The sequence below is a fragment of the Hypomesus transpacificus genome, chromosome 21 (genome assembly GCF_021917145.1).
Source record: "Hypomesus transpacificus isolate Combined female chromosome 21, fHypTra1, whole genome shotgun sequence".
NCBI classification, from domain to species: Eukaryota; Metazoa; Chordata; class Actinopteri; order Osmeriformes; family Osmeridae; genus Hypomesus; species Hypomesus transpacificus.
This window is the reverse complement of record NC_061080.1, coordinates 5078953-5102491: the sequence shown is the minus strand read 5'-3', so window position 1 is coordinate 5102491 and position 23539 is coordinate 5078953. Positions and strand designations below refer to the sequence as shown.

Below are 23539 nucleotides of genomic sequence, written 5' to 3'. Positions count from 1 at the left end.
GTCTTCTCAGAAAACATATTATGCATTCATGATATAGGTGGAGGTGTTGAGGGTCCAGAAGAGGTCGTCAGAGATGTGAACACCCAGAAACTTGAAGCTGGTCACACGCTCAACCTTCGCCCCATCGTTGTGGATGAGGTTGTGGGCATGGTTTTTTTTCGTCTGTCGGTGGTCCAAGATGATCTCCTTGGTGTTGAGGGCAAGGTTGTTACATTAGCTGGTGCTGGACCTTCTCCCTGTAGGCCGTCCCATTGTTGTTTTTGCTCAGGCCATTTACTCACCATCAAATCTCCTATGGATACTGAGCTCCTGCTCCAACCCATGGAACCCTCAGGGGTTACTCTTCAGACCTTACCCCTCTGCGAGTCTTGACCTCCAGATCAAGAACCTTCCGGCTGATGTCATCACTACCAACCTGGTTGTCGAGCGTGTTGCAGGCCCTGACAGCTCGCTTTGAGCCTCCCTTATTAACATTCTTTGGCGGTGTGAAGGTGCCGGGTGCAAATATATGCGGCTGCATGACTCCTCGGTGAACTGTCTGTGTCGACCAGCCATGTATGTCAAATGCACCAATGAAGTGAGTCACAGAGGCAATCACAATTAACAATGTATGATGTCATACCCTTACCAGTATCTGGTGCTGTTACCAGTTTGACTTGAGTTGTATTGGTTGTTTTCACAAAATGTAATTATGAATTAATAAAAAAAATACATAAAGTGTGTAAAATGATAGCCAATTACATTTCAATACCTTTGACACACTCAAGACCAAAATTTGTACTTTGCTTACCCCCTGCTACGATAATGCAAGTGTGTTTCACAACCAGAGAGTGTCGATAAATTGCATGAATCATGGAAGTGTGTGTGAAGTCTTTGTTCTCACTGTCAGGGTAACAGGAGCTGACATGACATGGTAAAGAGATGAGCTACAGACATAGGAATTTTAAGTAATGTAGCCAGGGCAGGGCAATAGTGAAGTGTTGAAAAGGTGGTGGATGTTTCTCAATTTGGGATAAACAAACTACAATTGTCTTAAATTCTCATAGAAAACAGATTGACATGCTCAGTACTAAGGGTGTATGTTTTAAATTATATTATCTTCTTACCATAAGTCCACAACTTGTTGTATCCTACTATTTCTTGAAAAGCAGTTGTTTGAGATCACTCTCTATTCCCCCAAACAATTTTTCATATATATTGGCTAGAAGAATCCCCAAATTCCCTGGCAATTATCAAAACAACATATTCAGCTGGCATATTTATACCGTGGATATGTGCAGGTGATGTCACAATGCAACCCGACCCATAGATAGGACACCTGGTTCAAATCAAGTGAGAGCTTGAAGCCTTAGTAAGCACCATGTGTTTCCCATGCTTGTCTGCAAATGTTTGGTTTGAGACTGTGGAACTAAAGATACTGTTACAAGCAATACATCAACATTTTATTTAGTTAAAACATAATGTTTACTGAACACACTAGCACTGGTCAAATATTTAGCTTGAACAAATGAAATAAAAAGTTTTAGGTGTCCAGATATAGACAGAGTGTGGGATAAAGAGGGCAATACAGTAACAAAGAGAAAGAAAGCAGTCTGTGCAGAAGTGAGGTCCAGAGGTGCTGCATATTTGTTGTTCTTGTAAAAAGCATTACCTCATTGTCCAGCTGTGAACAGGCAAAGCCAGAGCAAGAGACAGACGGAGAGAGGGGGAGATAAAGAGCCCTCACCCCTCTGTAACTCAATAGTGCTATCAGAGCGGCTTCTTGTTTGGGGAGGAAGTTTTTACAGCCCCCAGTTTACAACCCTCACTCACTCTACCCAGCCCTTGACAGAAAACGATGACCTCACTCGTCTTTAATGAAACTCCCTCCTCCCTGTTTCCCTCCATTCTCTCTCTCTCTCTCTCTCTCTCTCTCTCTCTCTCTCTCTCTCTCTCTCTCTCTCTCTCTCTCTCTCTCTCTTTCTCTCTCAGAGTCAGCCAGGCAAGGAGCCAGACACTTTCCTTTTTCAGTTCTATACTCTTCTCTTTATCGACAGTGTGGTAGCTCAGAGGAGGCACTCCTCCCTCTTCTCTTCTCACATTGATTTCCTTGATGTTGCCCAGGCATTCTGAGCACATTTCATATCTTTGGCAGACAAGTCAACTAGACGGCTCTTCGTTTTCCTGGTCTGATGACTGCAGGTTCTGTTGGCTCCTATGATTCTGAAGATTTCTCTTTCTGACTCTGGATGTTTCAGTAAGTAAGGGTCAGATTTGGTTAATTGTATCATTTTCCATTCCCAACACGGAATGTCAGCATAGATACCAACCAGGAGGAACCATGTCAGAAGGAGCTGTGAGGAAAATTCAACCATTCACCATTGGGACCAGGCTGTCCATCCCATCTGAACATAAATGCCATGATTTCACAGACACCTACCTGCCAAGGGACGAGATTCAAAACTACGAGAGCGACCAAGCGGCTCTTTACATGGGTCAGCCCCAGAGAGGGTTGGTGACCGCTAAACCTGCTTGTGTGGCCGACCAGGTCAACAGTTTGGATACCCAGGATGAGAGAGCAGAGGAGGATAGAAACTGTATTTCATCCCCAGTCTGTTCAAGGTCTATCAGAAAGATAGCCATCTGCAGCAATGCTGAAGCCATCTCTGTGTCGCCCTGTGATTGCGACAGGGATACTTCAGTCAAAGCAGCGGTCAACCGTAGCAACAGCAACAGTGTTGATCCTAACCAAGCATCCATGGGAGAAAACTTGAGGAAAATATCTGATCCTCAGTTGAAGGTAACTTTAAATGATAGTTCTCTAATCTGCTTGTCTTTTTTTCTCTCATCGTGGATTTCTCATCATGTAGACCCTAGCCAGCATCTGTTTGCAAAACTATTCCTTTCATTTGTTTTGTTGAGTTTGAACAAGAAACTGTCAACTTTTAAGCAACATGGTGCTGATGACAATTAGTTTCCTTGACTTTTGTGAAATGCCTTGCCATTTGTTTACTTCAAAGGACATCAAAGGGTATCAGAGCAAAAAACCTAAGACTTAATTACATCCACACTCATGTGTGACATCATGTTTTTGTCTTTCTTCTCAGTCTAGTATGTAATGCACCATAACATAACTCTTGTTTTTCTCTACCCAAGTAGCAATTACAGAATACGTGGTTAAAGACTGACTGACTAACCACTTAAAAATCCTTTCTTTGGATGATTTCCACACAAGCTAGCAACACAGCAACATATTTATTAAAAGCGATATGAAATTAACATTCCTTAGTGCATTGGTCAAGCTTGAAACCCAGCATGATGTATATGTTGTTACCCGGGTGTGGCATCGTCCATGCTCAAAACTCAAGCTATGATGTCATTAAGCAAGGCAAGGCCACGTTTCAAATTATCTTCTTATTTCCACAGAAACTACTTACAAGTTCCGTAATTGAAGGGCCTGTGTAGTAAAAATAGTCATTAGGCAGGTTGCCTTTGTGGAGAATAATTCCAAACACAATTTGTACCTGTGAGTATGGGGCTTGCCAGAGGAACAGATGCTAAACAGATTGTTTCGGTAATTGTGGTGTACTTCTGGATCTAACAGCATTCGTTCAGTCAAATAAATCTACATTGTTAATAATTTGATGCCAGAACAGCATCTGCAAGTGATTGATTGAATATCACAAACTTATATCATACAAACTCAAAATCTGTTTATTTTAAGGAAGTTTTTTTTCTCCAGTATTAGTTTTAAGAGCAAGTATGAACACAATGTACAGTAGTAGTATTTGTCAAGCAAAAATAACATTAGACACCCGGCAACAGTATTTTAGTATTACCTTTCTCTCTACTCTGTCGCTCTGGATAAAGCGTCTGCTAAATGACTAAATGTACTCTGTGTGCAGGCAAATGGGAGGGGAGAAAAAATGACTTGAACAGCAAAAAGAGGAGCAATTATGTGAAGATGAGGTCATGGTTTTGGCACTCTCCTCAATTCAGTATTGTATAGATGGGTTGAGCAGCACAAAGCATGCCTTATCTAAGGGCCTTTAAAGTCACAAATTACAATATGAAAGTTACTGTACATAGTAACACAATCTATAACACACCTGTTTTTATATAGCAGTTAGATTTAAATGCAGATTCAAACTATCTGTGGTATATGATGTTAACATGTTTACTTTTGCAACTTCTTACAGGGAACTATATGAGCTAAAAAAAAACTTTTGTGGGCTAGTGGGCTATGTAAGCTGTGTCTGAAACAATAGCGGGGGAAAATAAATTGACAGCAAGTTTCACTCAACATTCTCTATGGCGATGCAATGGAGCGCTTGCTAATTTACAGCATTGTGCAAAGGCCAGCATATTGTTTTTTTATGATTTACAAAATGGAAAAGTACCTGTGACAGTGTGTTTATGTATAAACTTTACACGTATACCTACGTGTACTGAAATTGTGAAATTGTGAAAATTAAGTACATAATGGGCCAGCAAACTAACATCTGTCCTAGATGGAAACCAGGTCTAGAAAGTTTCTGATATCATGGTTAACATGGTGGTCTATATGATTTAGCTACACAGGGTGATGTAAGAGGTCTTGAAAAGATAATGTGCATCAGTCCAAAATTTTTGCAATGAGGTCATCGGGACAGAATGCTTGTCCACAGTGCAGACTGATACGGAGTGGTTCCACAAGGTTACAGTTATGAAATCACAAAAACACACACACACATTTTTTGGGCCTTACAAATGCAGGAATAATGAATCGCATTTTGTGTATGGCACACAAGTACAGTAATTGTCAAATTTCTCTTGACAATTTGGAGGACAGCTGTAATGTTAAGATCATTTTAAGAAACACTTCCTGAGGTATGTTTGGAGGCTATTAAATTTAGCATTACAAAACTAGATTTAGCTCTCCTTTCACACTCTGCTCCATCGAGGATCTCAAGAATGTCGTGCAACGCAAGAAACAAGCAGACAAATAATGTATACAATGACGTGTAAAAAAATTTGTCAAACACTTGTTTGACCTAAAGTAATGTTTTCCAGAAATGTACTGCAGTTCGACTTAGTATGTGTTTCAGAACTAAACGTGTTTTAATGACGAATCCTTTGACAAGTACCCTTTTGCTTGCTTGTGCTCTGCTGTCCAGATGTGTGTATGTTTAGGCTTGAATGTGGACCGTTGCAACTCTCACAACTGTTTAGTTAACCGAACACTTCCAGACCGAAGCATTAGTCAATAAAAGTTAAAGGGAGGAGAGGAAGGGTAAAATGCCATGGTATATTAACCAAATTGGGCTCTCATTGTGAAGTGAACTCAGGTCTCTCACTCTGAAGGTGCTTTATATGCACAACTTTTCAGATTTTTAATATCCCAAGAGTGGCTGTTATCGTGCAATATCTCATTGTACTGCACCAAACTAGACATGGCCTTTTTAACAGTGCTTAATTACACAGATACAGTGTGATTTTCATAGTTTATTTTCCATTCTGCAGCACCTACCAATAAACCAAGAGGATACCGTTAGCATTTAAGTCATATGCACATACACACATACAGTATATTAACTAATCCTAAGCAACTACCAATACAATTTTTTTTGTGTTTTAATGGCTGTCTGTACAGGTAGACACGTGGTTCAAGAGGAACCTGGAGTATGGATGCAACGTACTGGGATCTCCGTCACAGGACTCAGAGGACACGTTACCCAACCAACAGCGAGATCTTAAAGACATCGAAAACTCCCTCATCCAGCTGACAAGAAGTCTGGATGTGAATCAGGTTTATGTTTACCTATCAGTACATGGGTCATGTTATATACTATAGAATGTATTCTACAGTTCCAGAATCACACCTCACAGCTGTTACCGGCTTTGATTACCTGAAAAGGTTAGGGGAGAGTGGGGTAAGTTGTGCCAGCGGGGAAGGTGTGCCACCCCCTGTTTCTAGGGAACCATAGAATAAATTGGTCATGGGACCACACATTTTTGAAGAGTCAGTCATTTGTCTCATCCTGTAAAGAAGAGAGCCTCATTGCATGAGAGGTAAACACATAAAGTAAAAATAAAAATGGATTGTTGTGTCTGAACAGTTATAGACAAGTTTGAAAACATTTCACACATGTTTTAGTGCTTTGGTAAGCTACACAATGAGTCTATATAGCTAGCATGATTTTAGCTCAAAACTGCTGGATGATGCATTTTTTCCAAAAACGTGGGATTGGGGTAAATTGTGCCAAAGGGCCTGGGGTAAGTTGTGCCAGATCTGTGAAGAGAATTGCAGTCAATTTGATCTTCATTTGAATTTCATTTTGTTCTGAACATGTGTTCATGTAAATTACCTTTAAATAGAATAGCTTTTTTTCTCATTTGAACTCAACTTTGTTCTCATGTGTTCATGAAGCCCTAGGCCTTGTTTAAGAAAATTGACCTTTGATGTCAGACATCCCAAGTCTTGCTGCGGTCTCCCGGTCGTGTAGATTCACCCTCTACAACATCCGGAAGATCAGGAGATACCTGTCTGAGCACTCCACCCAGCTGCTTGTCCAAGCACTTGTCCTCTCCAAGTTGGACTACTGCAACTCGCTGCTCGCCGGTCTCCCATCATGCGCAACCCGCCCTCTTCAGAGGATTCAGAACGCAGCGGCCCGTCTGGTCTACAATCTACCCAGACGCTCCCACGTTACCCCGCTCCTCATCTCCCTCCACTGGCTACCCATAACGGCCCGCATCAGATTCAAGACCCTGGTACTGACCTTCCGAGCAGTGAACGGGACTGCGCCCGACTACATCAAGTCTCTCCTGCAGCCTTACACCCCCACCCGCCACCTACGGTCTTCTTCAGACAACCGCCTGGTGGTCCCACCTCTCAAGACCGCCCGGTCCCAGCACAAGCTCTTCTCCTGCCTGGCACCCCAGTGGTGGAATCAACTCCCCACCTCCATCAGAGACACGGACTGTCTCTCCACCTTCAAGAGAAGGCTCAAGACACACTTGTTCCGGGAGTACAATGGTACTTAGGAATGGTTTGTTGAACCCAAGGCTAGTTTCCTCAAGGTTCACAATGACTCTTGCTTAGACTGTTGCTCTTGTTGGTTAGTGGTAGCTGATTTAAACTGTTGTATTCTTTTTTAGTTAATCCTATTTTTATTGTTTTCCTACAGGTACACCTGCACTTAGAGATTAATGTTGTGTAATTTTTAACTTGTTTAACTACATGCTCTTATGGTTTCTTCCCTTTAGCACTATTTTTTGGTTGTTCACAATATGTACTTCTTGTTTTTGACTACCCGCAATGCTGTGGGGCTATCTTGTTGTTATTATCAGTGACCTATGCACTTTGTGAAGCTCTCTCTTGGAAGTCGCTTTGGATAAAAGCGTCTGCTAAATGAATAAATGTAAATGTAAATGTAAGTCTCCCGGAAGTTAAAACTATTGGATCTGCCCAGAGCCATTCTGATCAGCCATAACCAATCGCTAGCGTTAGCCAATTCCTTCACCACTACTGTAACAGAGCTAGCTGCCGTGGCTGGAAAATCAAACTTTTCCCGAACCCCGCGGGGAGCAAAACTTATTCTTGCTCCAGCTTTAGCTGTTGGATATTCGGCAGCGTTGCCACAACGGACCGAATGGCTTCGCTCGCATCTTCTCCGCCTTCATTACGGAACTGCAATACGAACTAGCGCACGACATCAACGTCATCGTTCTCAGCCACTCCCTGTTTGCTGATTGGCCGGTTACAAATCAACCTGCAAAATCTGACTTACATACTTAATGGCCAGACCGAGTACAGAAGCAAAATCCAAATTGAGCGGAAGTACGTAGGTGGGCAGAGCCAGGTTAAACTTGCCCCGCACCGGGGGAAAGTTGTGGCACAAGACCACTTTTTTTCAGAAAGCTATATTTCTTAAATACTATATTTCAGATCCAGTGATTGTTCCCAGGGATGCATCACATCCTGAAATATATGTACATATTTTATTTGGAAGCATTACTGTTGCTTTAAATTCACCTTAAGTAAAAACTGGCACAACTTACCCCACTCTCCCCTACTATTTGTATGTTAAAAGAGGGGCATGTTCCAGTTATGTTTTTTTAAAGCTATGTTTATTTGTAATTGTTTCTGTAGGATGAAAAAAAATGCAAAGCAACATATGTGGACACAGACCAACGGCGAGACAAGCAGGAGAAAATTGGACAAAGAGAGAGAAAAAATATTCCCTCTAGAGAGAAGACCATTACACAAACGTGGGTCCTGTTTGCAACAGTTACAGTAAAATATAGTTTTTAGAAAAATACATTTAACATAAAATGCATAAAATACATTTAACCATAGTAAAAATACATTTTTTTTACTATGGTTTGTACAATAGTGTCTGTGGCTTATCTATGAAGTCATACATTTGTATTTGCAAACATTTCAGACTTGTCAACATTGGTTTAGACTAAAAACCTTGGATTGTAAAATCCATTAATGGCTTTTGTGTTTTTTGTGTCCTTTTTGTATCATAGATGGCTGAGGTTACAGACACTCTTAAGAAACTACCACCAAGACCTCAAGCTGGCTCTTGATGTCTCCTCATTCTACCAACAAGCAGATAACATCATCTGTGCCATGCATGGGAAGGTAAAACAGCATAGCAGATAGCCCTCCTCCAAAATAATATATTGCACCTGTAACTTCCATATGGGATAAGAACTTAAACAATGTGAAATGAAATAGTATTGCATAATTATATGATATATTACAGTTACTGTGAGGAAAATATCGTATTAACCTAACCTTCGTCTCAATGTAGAGAGGTCACCTCTCTGGGTCGAAGGATCAAAGAACCAGCGGATACACAGAAGTCAAAGATATCGAGAGTCAAATTATGGTATGTATTGCTAAAAAAGCAGAACCTCTGATATTTGATACATATATTTAAATCTGCTATATCTAGAACCTAAACAGCGACGTTAAACCATGGAATTAAACGCTTCGCTGGACTATTAATCAACAGACCTCCTTGTCGATTTTTTTTAAGGGGTTTCCCCTAACTGTTGAAAAAGACCTCTGTGACTATGTACTATGTAATACTTCTGTGTTCCGTCTAACCAAGGTCTTCCGTTTTTAAGAGAGTGGGTCTTTTTCCAAGCCAGTAAAAATCCAATCCAAATGAATTGTGTCATTTCCTTCCACGGCCTCTCTGCCCCTCCTTTCGACCACGCTTTCTCCAGATGCTGGATGAGACGGCTTCGCGGCTGTCCGACCTCCACCCTACCCTAGCTGCCAGAGTGACACGGAAGCAGGCCGAAGTACAGGAAAGTTGGGGCCTTCTCCAAGAGGAAAGCAGGTAAACAGAATATCCAAACATTTAGCATGTTACCAACGTTCTGAGAATGTGAACCCTGTTGGCTCCACTGTAATGACAATTCCTTGTTAACCTCCATGAATCTTCATGCTAAACTTCTGAAAACATTCTTACAATTTGTTTAATGTATTTCTGGAATATGGAATATTTATTCAAGCTATGATATGGGCAACATCCTCAGTTTTTGTTTATTGGAAGAGGAGAGAGATTAGAAGTGTTTAATTTCAATAATAGGTCAATGTACGACTTAAATCAGTTGAAACAGGTGGATTGGTGCTTGACTGAAATTACACCCATGTGTGGTTTTCCCTTCTTTGCTTAAACTATGACCTCAGGACCAGGCTACTTACCCTAGACCTGTTCTTCCCACTGTAACAAATCACTAACATGTGGCAATTCTGGGCATAAAAACACAACAGAACTAACCATGGCTACAGAACTTTGGTATGATTCGGCAGCACTTCAAAACGATCTCGTTGTTGATGAATACAAGTCAATATTTTACGTACAAGTCAAAGCATTCACATCACCTAAATAATCTAGATGAACTCATGGAAAATTACATCCAGATGATCAGGACTCTAAATGAATGGAAAACATATTCTGCAAGAAAGATAATGTATTCCTTTTTATTAACACTGTTGTTTTGCAAAAGTGGTTTTGGCATTGCTCAGACAATACCATTAATGGCAACTGTTGCTGACACATTACATTGCCCTAATAAGCCACAGAATCTTTCTGAGAGCTAATTCAGAATAAATAATGGTCATACAATCAAAATGGAGAAATTCATACTTGACATTCTCACCATGTTTTTCACGTGACGAAGCGCTAACGCAGTCAGTATTTTGAGTTGAAATCTGTTGAGTTTAATCTTATTAGAGAAAAAAACTTACCTTACACCAAAATCAGATATGGATGAATATAGGAAAATACATTTTGGTGGAGTTTATATGATCAAGCTGCCCCTAATTTATACTCCAGATGTTTGCAGAGGGCCTCATAAGTACGGTATGGCACAGTGGCCAGAGAGAGATGGATGTAGCTTATGAACAGAAAGACACTGGTCAGTTCCCAAATCAGTCATTTCTTTATGGGTCATTTGAGTCATGCACTTAATATGCTGGGGCAGTATCCAGCAGCAAAGAAGGTTGGTGTTCGAGTCCTCAGCACTCTTTGATTCTTTAGGAAGACAAAGGAATTCATATTTTGTATATGGTTTATCATATTGAGATTTGATGATAGCAATTATCAACTTAAAAAAAAATGTATATTATCCTAAAACAGGAAAACATTTGAGATCGAATACAAATTTTCCTCTGAATACAGATTTTTTACTTGAAGTACAGATACCCTAAAACAAAATATTAAATTGAATCATAGACTTAAATATAAATAGACACAGCTAGATTTTTTTCTGAAAAGTGCTCAGTGGCGCAGTAAGGCAAGCGAGAGCGCGAAACCGGACCGCGCCATCTTTTCAGTTCAGGCTCTTCCGGTCTAGCGTTAAACAGTGGCTCGATTTTTTCCTAGCTCCAAGACTCGTGCAAGTCTCATTCCACTCCAGGTAATATCGGCAATTGGCCAATGTGAACTTTTGTGCTTGTGCCCTGTTGTATCCGCGAGCACATTTGCAGGCAACTTTTATAGACGTAAGCAAATAAATGGGATGCTAGTTTACCCATTTCGGATTGGTTTCAAATTTAGCAAAAATCTGGAAAGATTATTCTATTAAAAGCTAGTAGTATGAGCCAGGTTGGAGAATCAAACACAAATTATTGGGGAAGATAGTTTAGTAAAAATTTGAAATAATAATCTATTGACTGGAGTTAATAGAATAATAACGACCGGAAGAGCTGGATGTCTGACAAGAAATGCAATACCACCTAGCCTACATCCACCAGGGCCGTTGCTTCAAAGCGAGGGGTGGGGGTCTGGGTTGATGTCTAGTTGTGGCTAGTGGTCCAATATCACTGTCCACCATTTTCTTTTTTTATAACAAACTTTGGCAACACTTCATTTTAGATATCTATACCCCAAACACTACAGCACTCCTTTTTTGACACCTCCAAGTTGTCCACTCCCTGCCCTATAATTTCTTTTGAAAACAAAAGCATTTCCTGAAACCATGACCTCACCGCTTCAGAGGAGTATGACATAATCTTTTTGGAACTGGCCAACAACCTCTCAGTCACCCCCTAAAGACAAAGACTGTCTGTTGAGATTGTCATTGTTGCGTAACATGTCATTAGCTAATTTTTATATATCTCAGAGCACAGTACATCCTTTATGTCCGAGACACAGCCTAGGCAGATGTTTATGAACGTGTTCAGAAGTGCTAAGTGTTGGAGTGTAAAGGAGTTGCAATTTTTTTTTGTCAAACTACAGTACATAACACAGAAGATCAAAAGCAATGGTATAGCATTTGTACTTTGCAATATTTTGTACAACAGATGGTATAACATTATTTCTTCACCAAGATATTAGACTGAAGACCTTCAACTTGAACTGCAAGACAGACTTCATGAATTTTGAAACATTATCCTTTTGCCTACCAATATCTCGATCATTTATACTTCTGTGAGTAAATAATGAACAGGTCTATATATGAAAGCTAAATGGCATAAAACATAATAATAATATGAAAACTTTCACAGGAAGAATTCAGTCAGACCTCTAGCACATTCTATCCTTAACAAGATCCATACGAACCTTTAAAAAAAAAAAAAAGCATTGGTTCCTGAATAATGTTGCCAGTGGTAATTTTATTTCATTCAGTCTGCAGAGTTGTTTGCATTTTTTACCTAACCATTATTATTCACCTGAACATTCTCATCTGCAGGAACATAAAACCAGACCAGTCAACTACCCATACCATAGGCCTCTCTTGTAATGACATTGGTTCTTCGACTCAAACAAGAGAAGTGCAAAGTACTGAGGAACATGAAGCCCACAAAATTATGGGAAAGAACATCAAGGAGGAACAGAATCGCCTGAAAGAATTTCAAGTTAGAAACTTCTCATTTTGACTTCAAATGACTTTATTACCAAAACATTTTAGTTTATTTGTAAAATAGGTTAGGAATTGCACACATTACTTCCCTATTTGCACATGATGACTGAGGATATGATATTCTTTATAGGTGATGCAAGTCATTGAAATTCATGATAAGTCAACGCCTGATGAAAAAAACAGAAGTCCTCACAACAACTATACCTACGCTACATGTGACTGCACTAGTAATTTAGATGGTCAAATAGGAGAACCACTTTCAAGAGAAAGGTATTTTTATTAAAAAAAATTATATTGCTGTGGCAGAAAGCCTAGGACAGAAATGAAAATATGGAGTTTGTCTACAGAAAGGAACACACAGCCCATTCAAGCACATGTCCTCAGAGGCACCGACCTGAGCTTGGGATCCTTTTTCAGGACTCTACAATATCGGCTGATAAGGTACCTGCCCAAAATTATGCTAATCTCTCAAACAGTTGTGACTCTTGGATGTCATAGTGAGCTGTGCTATTATACAAGTAATTAATAATGAAAAACCACTTATTTCTAAAATGTATTCTGCGTTAACTGTTGAAAAAATTTTATGCAAACCATTCTTGATCCCCGAAGGTCATGACATTTACATTTATTCATTTAGCAGACATTTACATTTAGTCATTTAGCAGACGCTCTTATCCAGAGCGACTTACAGTAAGTACAGGGACATTTCCCCCGAGGTAAGTAGGGTGAAGTGCCTTGCCCAAGGACACAACATCATTTGACACAGCGGGGAATCGATCCGGTAACCTTCTGAGTACTAGCCCGACTCCCTCACCGCTCAGACATCTGACTCCAAGACGCTTTTATCCAAAGCGACTTCCAAGAGAGAGCTTTACAAAGTGCATAGGTCACTGATAATAACAACAAGATAGCCCCAAAGCATTGCAGGTAGCCAAAAACAGAAGTACACATTGTGAACAACCAAAGATAAGTGCTAAAGGGAAGAAACCATAAGAGCATGTAGTTAAGCAAATGACAATACACAACATGACAGACTTTTCCATGTTTACTGCAGCCGTTTTGTATTTGTTAATAGGAAACTTTTGTTACCTGGAGAAATTAAATCAGTGATGAGGTAATGGTCATTTCCTTTTCTTTTCATTTCCGCTTAAGACACTCTTATGGTTGAAAGACAACGTTGCCATGGAACTTCCCCATCAAAACACTGATGGTGTAGATGCGGAGATGATAAAAAAACAGACAGAAACTATTAACAAAGTTGACGCAATCTCCAAGAGGCCTAAATGTTGTCAATCCAAGAGTGTAAGTAGACTCATCTTGCCTGCCCACAATGTAAAAGTGTCATGAAAGTAGTTACATGTTTATTTTCAGATACCACTCTCATTCCAGATGGTATCATTTCCTAAAACACATTGATAAATGTGAGTTAGTCAATAACAATTTGTAGTATTTGAAATGCAAGATGATTGTGGAATTTGACTGAAGTTTGGAATGTGGTAGTTAATAGGTATTTTAATTGTTTTCAAATTATGCACATTTTGTTTTTTAACAGGAGGAGGCATGTGAATTCCATACTCAGCATCAAAGTAACGTAGACATGAAGGACCGCCTTCGGCAGGTTGAGAAGTTGTGGGAAGTGCTTAGAAGAGCGAGCATGATTGACACGGACAGCTTTGACACACACAACTTACAGGTAAATATTTCCTTTGAAAGTTTACTGACTTTACAGGTTTAACACACACACATGTGTACATATATGTACAGTCACCTCTGGAAGTATTGGCACCCCTGGCAAAGATGAGTAAAAAGTGAATAACAGCTTAATCTCACATTGGTAAAATGAAAACAATCCAACTTTCAATTGAAGTAATGTTTTTTTTTGAAAGAAATATGTCATCAAGAAATAATTATTTTTTTGTGAAACCACATGTGCCACAATTATTGGCACCCCTACATTTAATACTTTGTACAAGCTCTCTTTGTCAATAAAACAGCACCAAGTTTTCTCTTTAACATCTATTAAGGTTGGAGAATACAGAGTTAGGAGTCTGAGGGCATTCCTCTTTACAGAATCTCTCCAGATCATTCATCAGGGGACTGAGATGGCTATTGAGGAATACAGTTTTTGTGTTCAGTAAAAAAATTGATATGAATTTGGACGTGTTTCGGATCATTGTCCTGCTAAAAGGTCCAATGACAACCCAGGTTTATATTTTCCTTCAATGGAAAATATTTTACCGTGGGGATCAATATATTTTTGGTATAACCATTCTACTTTTTATGCCAAACCCATCATTGGAGAAAAAAACCTTTCCCATCATCTCACCTCAAACAAAAGCAACTGGTGTTTGCTAGACTCTACTGGAACTTTGACCTGAAGAGTGTTCTATGGTCAGATTAAACAACATTTTGCTTTTTGTCAACAAACACTCAAGGTGAGTTTGGCATAAAAAGGATGGTTATACAAAAATTATCCTGATCCCCACGGTGAAGTATGCTGCAGGTTCTGTGACTATGTGTGGCTGTTTTTCCTCCAAAGGTCCTGGAAACCTTGTTAGAGTACATGGCATCATGAAATCCATAAAATACAAGGACATTTTAAATCTGAATATGGCTGGCCATTGAAGGAAAAAACTAGGTTGTCATTGGATCTGTTAGCACAGTAAACAGATCTAAATTCACACCAAAACTTAACTGAACAAAAACAATACTCTGGCATAGCCATCTCAGTCCTCTAAACCCCATTGAAAACCTGTGAGCTGCGCTGAAGAGAAGAGTACACAAGGGAGGACCTAGGACCCTGGATGATCTGGAGAGATTCTGTAAAGAGGAATGCTCTCAGACTCCTACCTCTGTATTCTCCAACCTAAATCGATGTTAAGGAGAGGACTTTGTGCGGTTTTATAGTCAAAAGAAGGTTGTTCCCTTACATTAAATGTAAGGGTGCCAATAATTGTGGCACACATGGTTTCACTAAAAAGAAAATGATTGATGACAGATTTTTTTCTCAAAATGAATTTACTTCATTTGAAGGTTGAATTGTTCGCATTTTTGCCAGGGGTGCCAATAATTCCGGAGGTGACTGTATGTAGCCGGTGTAGATTGGTTAAACTCACTCTTCAGGTATCTATACAGGCCACCCGCACTAGCGGGTGGCTGGCTTTTCATTGGCGTAGCTGGTAGTGGTCGCGCATGAGATGTCAAAGGTGGAGGGTTCGTTCCTGGTTGCGGGTGAAGATCGCCAAGTGTACCTTGGCGTGGCCGTGTCTGTTACATGGATAAGGAAATATGAGTTTTGTCTTTTGTTTATTTCATTTCACAAAGATACAATTTGGTTATATTTGGTTAAATGATCTGTGTATTTGATCAATTGGCTAATTCTACTGTGATGTGTGGTACCTTATGAATCTTCTAGATTTTCTCTGCAGTTATAGTAAACTCCATAATTATTGGCACAACTGGTAAAGATGAGTTAAGAAGAGGCACAAGTAGTAAAAAATCTTGAGGACAGATTTCCTTTCCTCTTAAAAGTTTGATTGTTCAAAAACCTTCATGACACGTGAAATTAATCTTAAATCTCATAACTGTTTTTACTCATCTTTAACAGGAGTGCTAAGAAGTCCAGAGTTGACTGTATATAATAGTATATTCTGAGTTTTGAACACACAATACACATTACATAGCACGGATTCTAAATTAAATACCTTTAAATTCTTCATAAAAGCTAATCTGATTCATATAGATTTTCACACCTCTGTTTTTATCACCTCCATTTTGGGTCCTAGAAAGATAACATTTTTGTTTAATTAGGAAGGGCATGGATATATGTCAGAGCACTTCAGTATAGGGTTGTGATAAAATGTATACTGTTACTTATTCTGTATACAGTACCAATTATCCCACAATCATATTTTTATTGATGGAAAAAACTCAGGACACATGGAAAGACCAACTTGAGCCATGTCTGTCAGGGTGCCAAGAACCAGTGGATGATGTGAAGCCCTGCATCATTCCAGGAGTCAAAAGCCTTTCAGCAACCTTGGAGGATTGTAAAACTGGGATGATGACAGAACTGCAGAGATGCCTCGAACAAGACAAATTCAATTACGTATGTACTGTAAAAAACTAGTTCAGGTACCCTAGGTAAGACAAAATATCATGAAACAAAAATGACAGGTCTTTTAAGCTATTTTTTTAATGATAGCAGATCCCTACTAAGTCAACAAGTGATGCTGAAGATGTGGGTAACCCTATGGAGGAGTTACTTGGGGTTCTGGAGGACCTCAGTGAAGCAATGAATGAAAGAGAACACTCCCTCTATCAACATCCAAACAATCCAGAACTAATATGCCAGGTACAATAGCTCACTGTACACACAGTTTTTCTATTAGTTTTGCTCATGTACATTTATCAAACCTTTGATAACTTTTCTACTTAAAATAATTGTGTGCATGCATTTGTTTCCTATTTGTATTGATAAATTAAAGGAAATATTTTACAACTCACAAACAGTAGTATTTATTCATTATGTGAATATTGACCTATTAAGGTTCCTTGACTTAAATAACATGTCTGAAACCTTCCTCTTCTAGAATTCTACGCAAACGCTGCACATCAACCAACTTCTGTCCAGGTGTGCAGAACTTAGTATGGACATTTTGGACGCCGAGACTGATATGGCGGTTCGATGTGAACCTGATAACTCTGGACTGGAAGGACTTCAGGAACAACAGGAGGAATTGGAGGTTAGAATTGTAACCTCAACAGTTGTTGTTAGCTTTTTCCCCCTTCAAATTCTAACATACAGTGTGAATAATCTGTTTTTTTTTGTTATTTCAGAATTGTGACCATTGTAAACTGTGTATTTTGTAAAAACCAACTCAATGCTCAAGACAAATGGGACTCAAACTAATAAAAAAGACATGACAGATTATAAGCAACATACTTAAATACATACATACATAAAAAAAGCTTCCCAGAGACACAAAAACTGAAACTTTCCAAATCTGAAACCCATTTTGAGTGAGTGTTAATCAAATGTTTAGGTCCAACTGTGCAACTCAAAGTTATATTTTCTATTTAGATGGGCTATCGGATTATCAAAGAAGAGGTGGTGGAGATGGAGAGACTGACCTCCCACGTACTGGCGGTCTTATCTGAGAAAGCCATAGGTACGTGGGAAAATGTCCAGACCACCCTGCAATCTTTGGAGGAGCTTACCAGGAGCATGGCAGAGAACCAAAGCCGTCTTCAACAATTTAGTGAACTGCAAGACTTTTTGAGAACCTACCTAGCTATAATGTGAGTAATGCAGAAAGAAGAGTGTCATGAATTCCATGTGAGACCTTGTTAAGCCATTATAGAACAATCTGTGTGCTGGCTAGGTTGGCCAAATGTGTATGTTCTGAAGGTATTTGTGGCATTTGCGTATGGCACCTTCTGCATTTTCATGCGGCTGTTGTATTTCTCTATCTGTTTTGGAGAGTTAAACAGAAAATAACAGGAATTTGAGCCTATAAATAATTCATTAGAACTAATCAGATCTATTGGAACAAATCTACAGAGCCACCAACCAATTGCATGTTTCTGTCTTGATTGTCTCCATTCCAGTTCCTGGACCGATGAAACGTGCACTTGTATATTCTCCGATGCTTTGGCAAATCAGGATAAACTTCATGAGTTGACAAAGTCATCTGAACTAGACCTCAAAATCCAACAGAAGTTTGAAGAGTTTGATGCATTTGCTGCAGCCGGGCAGAAGCTTATAGCAGAGGGGCACCACCTGACAAACATTGTGAGTTACTTATGGGGAAAGATGAAATACCAATATTCGATTAAAAATCCCTGACATCTTACAAGATCTTATAACTTCACAGAGTGGTCTGAATTCTGACATGCAGTTGGCTACCTTTAGGTCTTGTATCAAAAAGACATATGTTAGGCCTACCCAATAAGAAGGAGATGGAAATCATGGCCCAAAACGTTTTTCCTACAGATAAATGAGAGAACTGATGAATTGCAAAGTATGCTGGGGTGGATGCTGGCGCACTGGAAGGTGAAGAAAGACCAGTTGAATCAGGAGAAACCTGAAGAACTAATAAAGGATATTTCTCTACCTGGCACATGGATGCTATCGACACGTCAGCCCCAGGTAGAGTGTTCAATCTGTACTGATAAAGCAGCAACAGTGGAAATAGATTAGTCCTGTTTTGTATCCTCTTTCAGATTCTGAATATGCTTCTTGGTTGTAATTTGCAGTGTCCTCATCCTGGGATAGACATCAGTAAACATTCCAAAAGCTTGCTCTTAAAACATAGGCAGGGGGCTGCGAAGATCCACATTGATGGACCCAAAGCGGAACCAGAGAGCAGTCATCAAGGACAAAGTGTCAATGTCTCTAAGTACATTTCTCACCAGGGCTCTGTAGACGTGGTAGCCGTATCACCCAGTCTTGTTCTTGAGGATCCCCATACTGCTATTACACCTCTAGGGGGCAGCATCAACCTCATCCTCAGTTTTGACCAACCAACACCAGTGCCCAGTCAGCCACAGGGTTCTCAAGAGCAGAAAGAGACATTTGAAACTGTGCACAGGGTCAGTACCCATTTTCCAGCTTTATGTTATTCATATTTTAACATGCATTTGAACACAAACAATGCTGTGGATCATTACGATAGTCCTTGTGACAGACCAACGCTGTTGCCCATCTTGTACTGTTGTTATTTACATGATAGTTTATGTTACAATTAACCTGGTGGGAGAACTGTTCCTAAATGAATAGGATAACTATTAGTAGAGAAATTAAATGTCAATATTTTTTTCTAAATAACTCATGCTCAGTAATTTTGAGCCAGTGCTGCCGCAGCTGGCTATAAGTACATTTCTAACTCCCGGGATGTATAGAAAAACGTCACCATATGTTGATATAGTTCACTTTTGTATATTATTGTATGCACAGGTACTAAAGTAGTTTTGAATACCAGTATTTATCGAATAGACCGATAGCATGTTTTTTATTACTTTCATCTGTTGCAGGTGAGCACCTATTTGCAGGTAACAGATGGAAACAAAGTGACAAGTCTAATGAACAAAGAAGTTAAATCAGCAACAACTGCAGGGACTACCCTTCAGTCAGCCAGCCATCAAATTAGCTCAACCACTGCAACGTACATACAAAAACTCAGCACTGTTGCACTCCCTTCCAGAACCAAGACCAGGTCCGACTCCATTCTTAGCCTGAACAGGGCAATGAAGAGAAGGAAAAAAACAACACACAGACACACTGTCACTGGTGTCGTCGGAATGGACAAGCTCGATGGCACGTTCACTATGCCTACTGGTGCCCCACACAGAGCCAACACCTGGCCCCTTGAGGCAAAGCATGAAGAGCATGCTACCCCTAAAAGTCCAGTCAATACAGAACTTCAGCTGTATATAAAAAATAATTCAGTTGTCACCATTGCAGATACCAAATCTTCACGGACATCAAACGTTCCTTCTTTCCAAGTGCACTGTGTCAAGCCCTCTAAATTTACAGATGGATGTGAAAGGAGCCCGTACACCATCGCTCTAGGGTCGATGTTGAGTTTGGACTTGCCTAAGAATTGGGAGCACAAGTCAGACATGAGTTACATAGACAACACAATTCAGAGTGGAAACACTGACGTGAAGTTTGATAGTCCCAAGAATCAGCTGTTGAATTCATACAGACTGCCATGTTTAACTAGTGTATCGTCTAAAATCATTGACCTTCAGACTGTCACCCACAGTCTAGAGGAGGAACCGGAGAAGAAGGATATGGAGAATGTCAACTCAGAAACTGTCTCTTTTCAGTGTTTGCTTCCCCTTGCGAAAGACTTACAGTGTGACCACAGCATGAGCATAAGAAGTCTTGAGAGCTCTGTCACGCTAAAAGGAATCCCCACCGACTCCACTGGCATTAAAGAGGAAACTGAGGAGGACCATGACAAACCAGAAGTCCGATATGTGTCTCATGAACAATGCACTGAACTCAACCGCTTCCCCATCATTATTTCACATGATCACCCTTGCACTGAACCGTCACACAATCCCCACAAATGTTTAAGCGTTCATACAAAGATCCGGGACCTGAATGGCCACATATACCGTCCGTTTACAAAGCAGCAGTTCACTAGTCAAAATGACCTTATTGTTCAAGAAGTCAAGGGCTTTACTACTGGTTCTGGAGTTTTCAAGAGCCAGGGTATAAACAGATCGGAGCAGCTCATTGTCTGCACTGAGAAAAACTGTTGCGTGTGTTCTGAACATCTTGTGTCCAGCACCGCCCTGGGAAAGGAAACCTCACCCAGCAGCTCTACGGGAAGAGCATCAGATCCCGTCCATCCAGACCACTGGCAGTTCGAGGAAGAGGAAGAGGAACTGCAGGATATCTGGAGTGGCATGGACAGAGAAAGGAGTCCGTACAGCGTTCCACAGATGTGAGGTGCGGGTTTAGAATGGTATAGTTCAGAATGAGGGTGCTGTTTTTTCTATCGTTGCATAGAACAGTGACAAGAATAATCTCAAAGTAGACATTGAATAAAAAAATGTCATGCACTTTTATTTAAGACAAAGTAAGTGTGGTGAAAAATGCCCTTTGGCCAACAGAATATAAAAAAAAACAACGAATGATTTATATTTAATACTTGTAAAATATGTTTTTAAATATGAGTACAGTTCAGGATGTACACGTATTGTATAATTATGTTGTAGTCATTTAATTAGAACATTTTTTAAATACGATTTTATCATGCATGAATACTAATTTGCATGAGGGGACATACCACGAGGGATGCAAACATACGTTAAAAAAGGCTTTAGTTTCAACCATACATACAGAATGTAATTGTAATCCTAAATATCAGATTACACACCAGATCACTCAATGGTAGTTCAAGGCGACTGAACATGGAGTAAAACGAAAAACTGGTATCTTGTCTTTTGACATCTAAATTGCTTTTTCTCTGTTGCATTTAATATAATTATTGCATGTACGTTTTTTTCTGATATTCCAACTGATCTGTCTTTTTAATTTACCATTCTATCAGTTTGTGGTGGTCATGAATCTTCTCTTTTTCCCCACTAGGAGACACTCATGCCTGCTGGAGAAACATGACCTCTCTCCTTGTCCATATTTCAGCCATTCAAATATAAATTGGCCCTCTATCATTGTTCTTGGGCAATGAATACCTACAGCATCTTGGTGAATGGACATTCTGAAAAGGTGGAGGACAGTCTCTTTCCCATGCTTACACCATGATAAAGAGCAATTTGTCATCACAGCAGGATTACATTTTATTGACCTATTATAACTTGTTGCAGGCATTTTGTAATTAACTGTTTTTTGTACAGCTGCCACGGTGTAGTTCTATTTCAAAACACAATAGTGCAGTAGGAAGTATTATTGATAATGTTCAATGAGAGTCATATCAGAAATCTATTGAATGTAATCAAATGCCTTTTCCTCTCTTGGAAATACTTTTCTGTGGATTCCAATAACCAATACTTGTAGAAATGTAGCAGCACTGACCTTTGCAGTTATTATTTGGCTACTGTCTCTTAGCAACATATCTGTTAACTAGCATTTGTCTGAATAGATGATGAGTCGAGATGACCCATACTGCCCTCTACCCTTGACACATTGAATCAACTATAATACTTGTCTGTCATTTTTATGACTATTCTTCTAACAATCTGTGTATGTAGCACACAGTTTTTTTTAAGTTCTGTGTTTGCACTCAAAGAATCCAAAGTTGAAGCTATCTATTATAGTTTGCTGTAGATACATACACTTTTCACAAACGACACATCTAAAGATATCAGTGCTGTCATTTTCAAGTCAATAAAACCTTGCCTGTTCTTTTAGGATATAAAATAAAATAAACTTGTTTCAGGAAAAATATACACAATACTAAATCAATAAATATGGTACCAGTTCTTTTCACCCATCCAATATTCTTAGATTTGTTTTACAAACAGGCTACACCCACACTTAATGTGAACAGCACCTTTTTGATTATCATGATATCTGTCTTATTGAACACTGTTGTTGTATGTGCTGTGGGTCCATGTAATTGCAGGCACTGTCCAGTTAGGGACACTAAAGCACCGCTTTAAAATGTCCTGATTAGATCACATAACATTAGACATGTTATTGTAAACTTGATTGACAAGAATAAAGTGAGAGTTCACTGATGCATACTTAATATAAATACTTTATATGTTTTATTATTATAAAAGATTGATCTACACCCTGTATTTCATTGGTTTAGAAAGATGGGTGATTGACGTTGAGAAGAGCAAGTAACCACCCACTTCACGGTAGGTTTCTTGAAACGAATCAGTAGAGGGAAGAGGCGGGCCTTTAACCGGTGCTGCCAGCGCAACTCCACAGAAAGGGCTGGAAGAGAGAGCGACTGATACGTCGGCTGGAATACAGCGCTCGGTTTATTTGTTTATTAAAGTAGTCACTGATACTAAGTAGTCAGTTCTTTCTGCTGTGCAATATCGTTGTTGAACTAAATCGCTTTGGATTCTATGACATTGGAGGTGGATCCGTTTGGAGGTATGATATCTTAACTTATCGTTTTGTTTTAGAAGTTGCCTGGTGCAGGGAAAACTTACAGAGTATCTCTTTGTTTGGCAAAACGTAGAGCGAAATAAATTGCGTGTTGTGTCTTGGCATCAATGTCCATCTTCAGCAATTATTTCCGTGTCAAGCCGCAAAAAAAGGTAATTGAGAAATCGAATCTACAACGGAGCTGTAACTTTTACAGCCTATGGGTGAGCAATACGACTATAGGACAATGTAGGCTAAATGCGTGTTTGATTTTATGGATGTCTGGATCATGAACAGAACGAAATGTTCTTAAATGCAAAGTTGTATTGATTCATATCTCGATTTGAATTATGTAGCAGTAAATTGGTTTGAGTTACAGGTTTGATACAAATCAACGGTAAATCCTGGTTGCCCTATTTTATAGCCTATGATAAACAATGAGATGCCCAAAAAAATGGTAGGCTACATAAAGCTATGATTATAAATTTCCTTTTGAATTAGGTACCAATTAAAGAACGCTAGAAAGCACTGCGCAGCGATTTCATATTGCAATAGCCTAGGCCATGGAAGCGAAACTGATATACAAATGGTTTGGTGTCTTTAACTCAT

At 39.5% G+C, this 23539-nt stretch overlaps 2 protein-coding genes across 10 annotated transcripts in view; both read left to right on the top strand.

Annotated features, from left to right (window-relative positions):
• The first annotated feature begins 1945 nt into the window (after positions 1–1945).
• On the top strand, positions 1946–22617 carry si:dkey-238i5.2. Of its 5 annotated transcripts, XM_047044155.1 has the most exons (21): positions 1947–2236; positions 2412–2779; positions 5612–5767; positions 8114–8232; positions 8497–8611; positions 8784–8861; positions 9205–9320; positions 12181–12346; positions 12482–12621; positions 12699–12792; positions 13504–13653; positions 13904–14044; positions 16286–16459; positions 16556–16705; positions 16944–17096; positions 17435–17652; positions 17962–18145; positions 18347–18502; positions 18610–18945; positions 19387–20810; positions 21458–22617. In XM_047044155.1, the coding sequence occupies exons 1-21, from the start codon at positions 2197–2199 to the stop codon at positions 21555–21557; spliced, it is 4578 nt and encodes a 1525-aa protein (XP_046900111.1). In that variant the 5' UTR covers positions 1947–2196; the 3' UTR covers positions 21558–22617. The 5 variants fall into 5 exon arrangements, with proteins under 5 accessions (XP_046900109.1, XP_046900111.1, XP_046900108.1 ...); XM_047044153.1 differs by having other exon boundaries at positions 1946–2779; positions 5612–5758; XM_047044152.1 differs by having other exon boundaries at positions 1947–2779; positions 16559–16705.
• A 126-nt stretch (positions 22618–22743) lies between these two features.
• sipa1l2 (signal-induced proliferation-associated 1 like 2) overlaps positions 22744–23539 on the top strand; it is a 60518-nt gene continuing 59722 nt past the window's right edge. For 3 of the 5 annotated variants that reach the window (XM_047043698.1, XM_047043699.1, XM_047043696.1), the window contains exon 1: positions 22744–22936. Coding sequence is in view for 1 of the 5 variants with exons in the window: in XM_047043700.1 (XP_046899656.1) it covers positions 22909–22936 (28 nt within the window). In the remaining 4 variants the exon portion in view is untranslated. The remainder of the gene's footprint in view (positions 22937–23539) is intronic. The other 2 variants (XM_047043700.1, XM_047043697.1) reach the window with 1 other exon arrangement.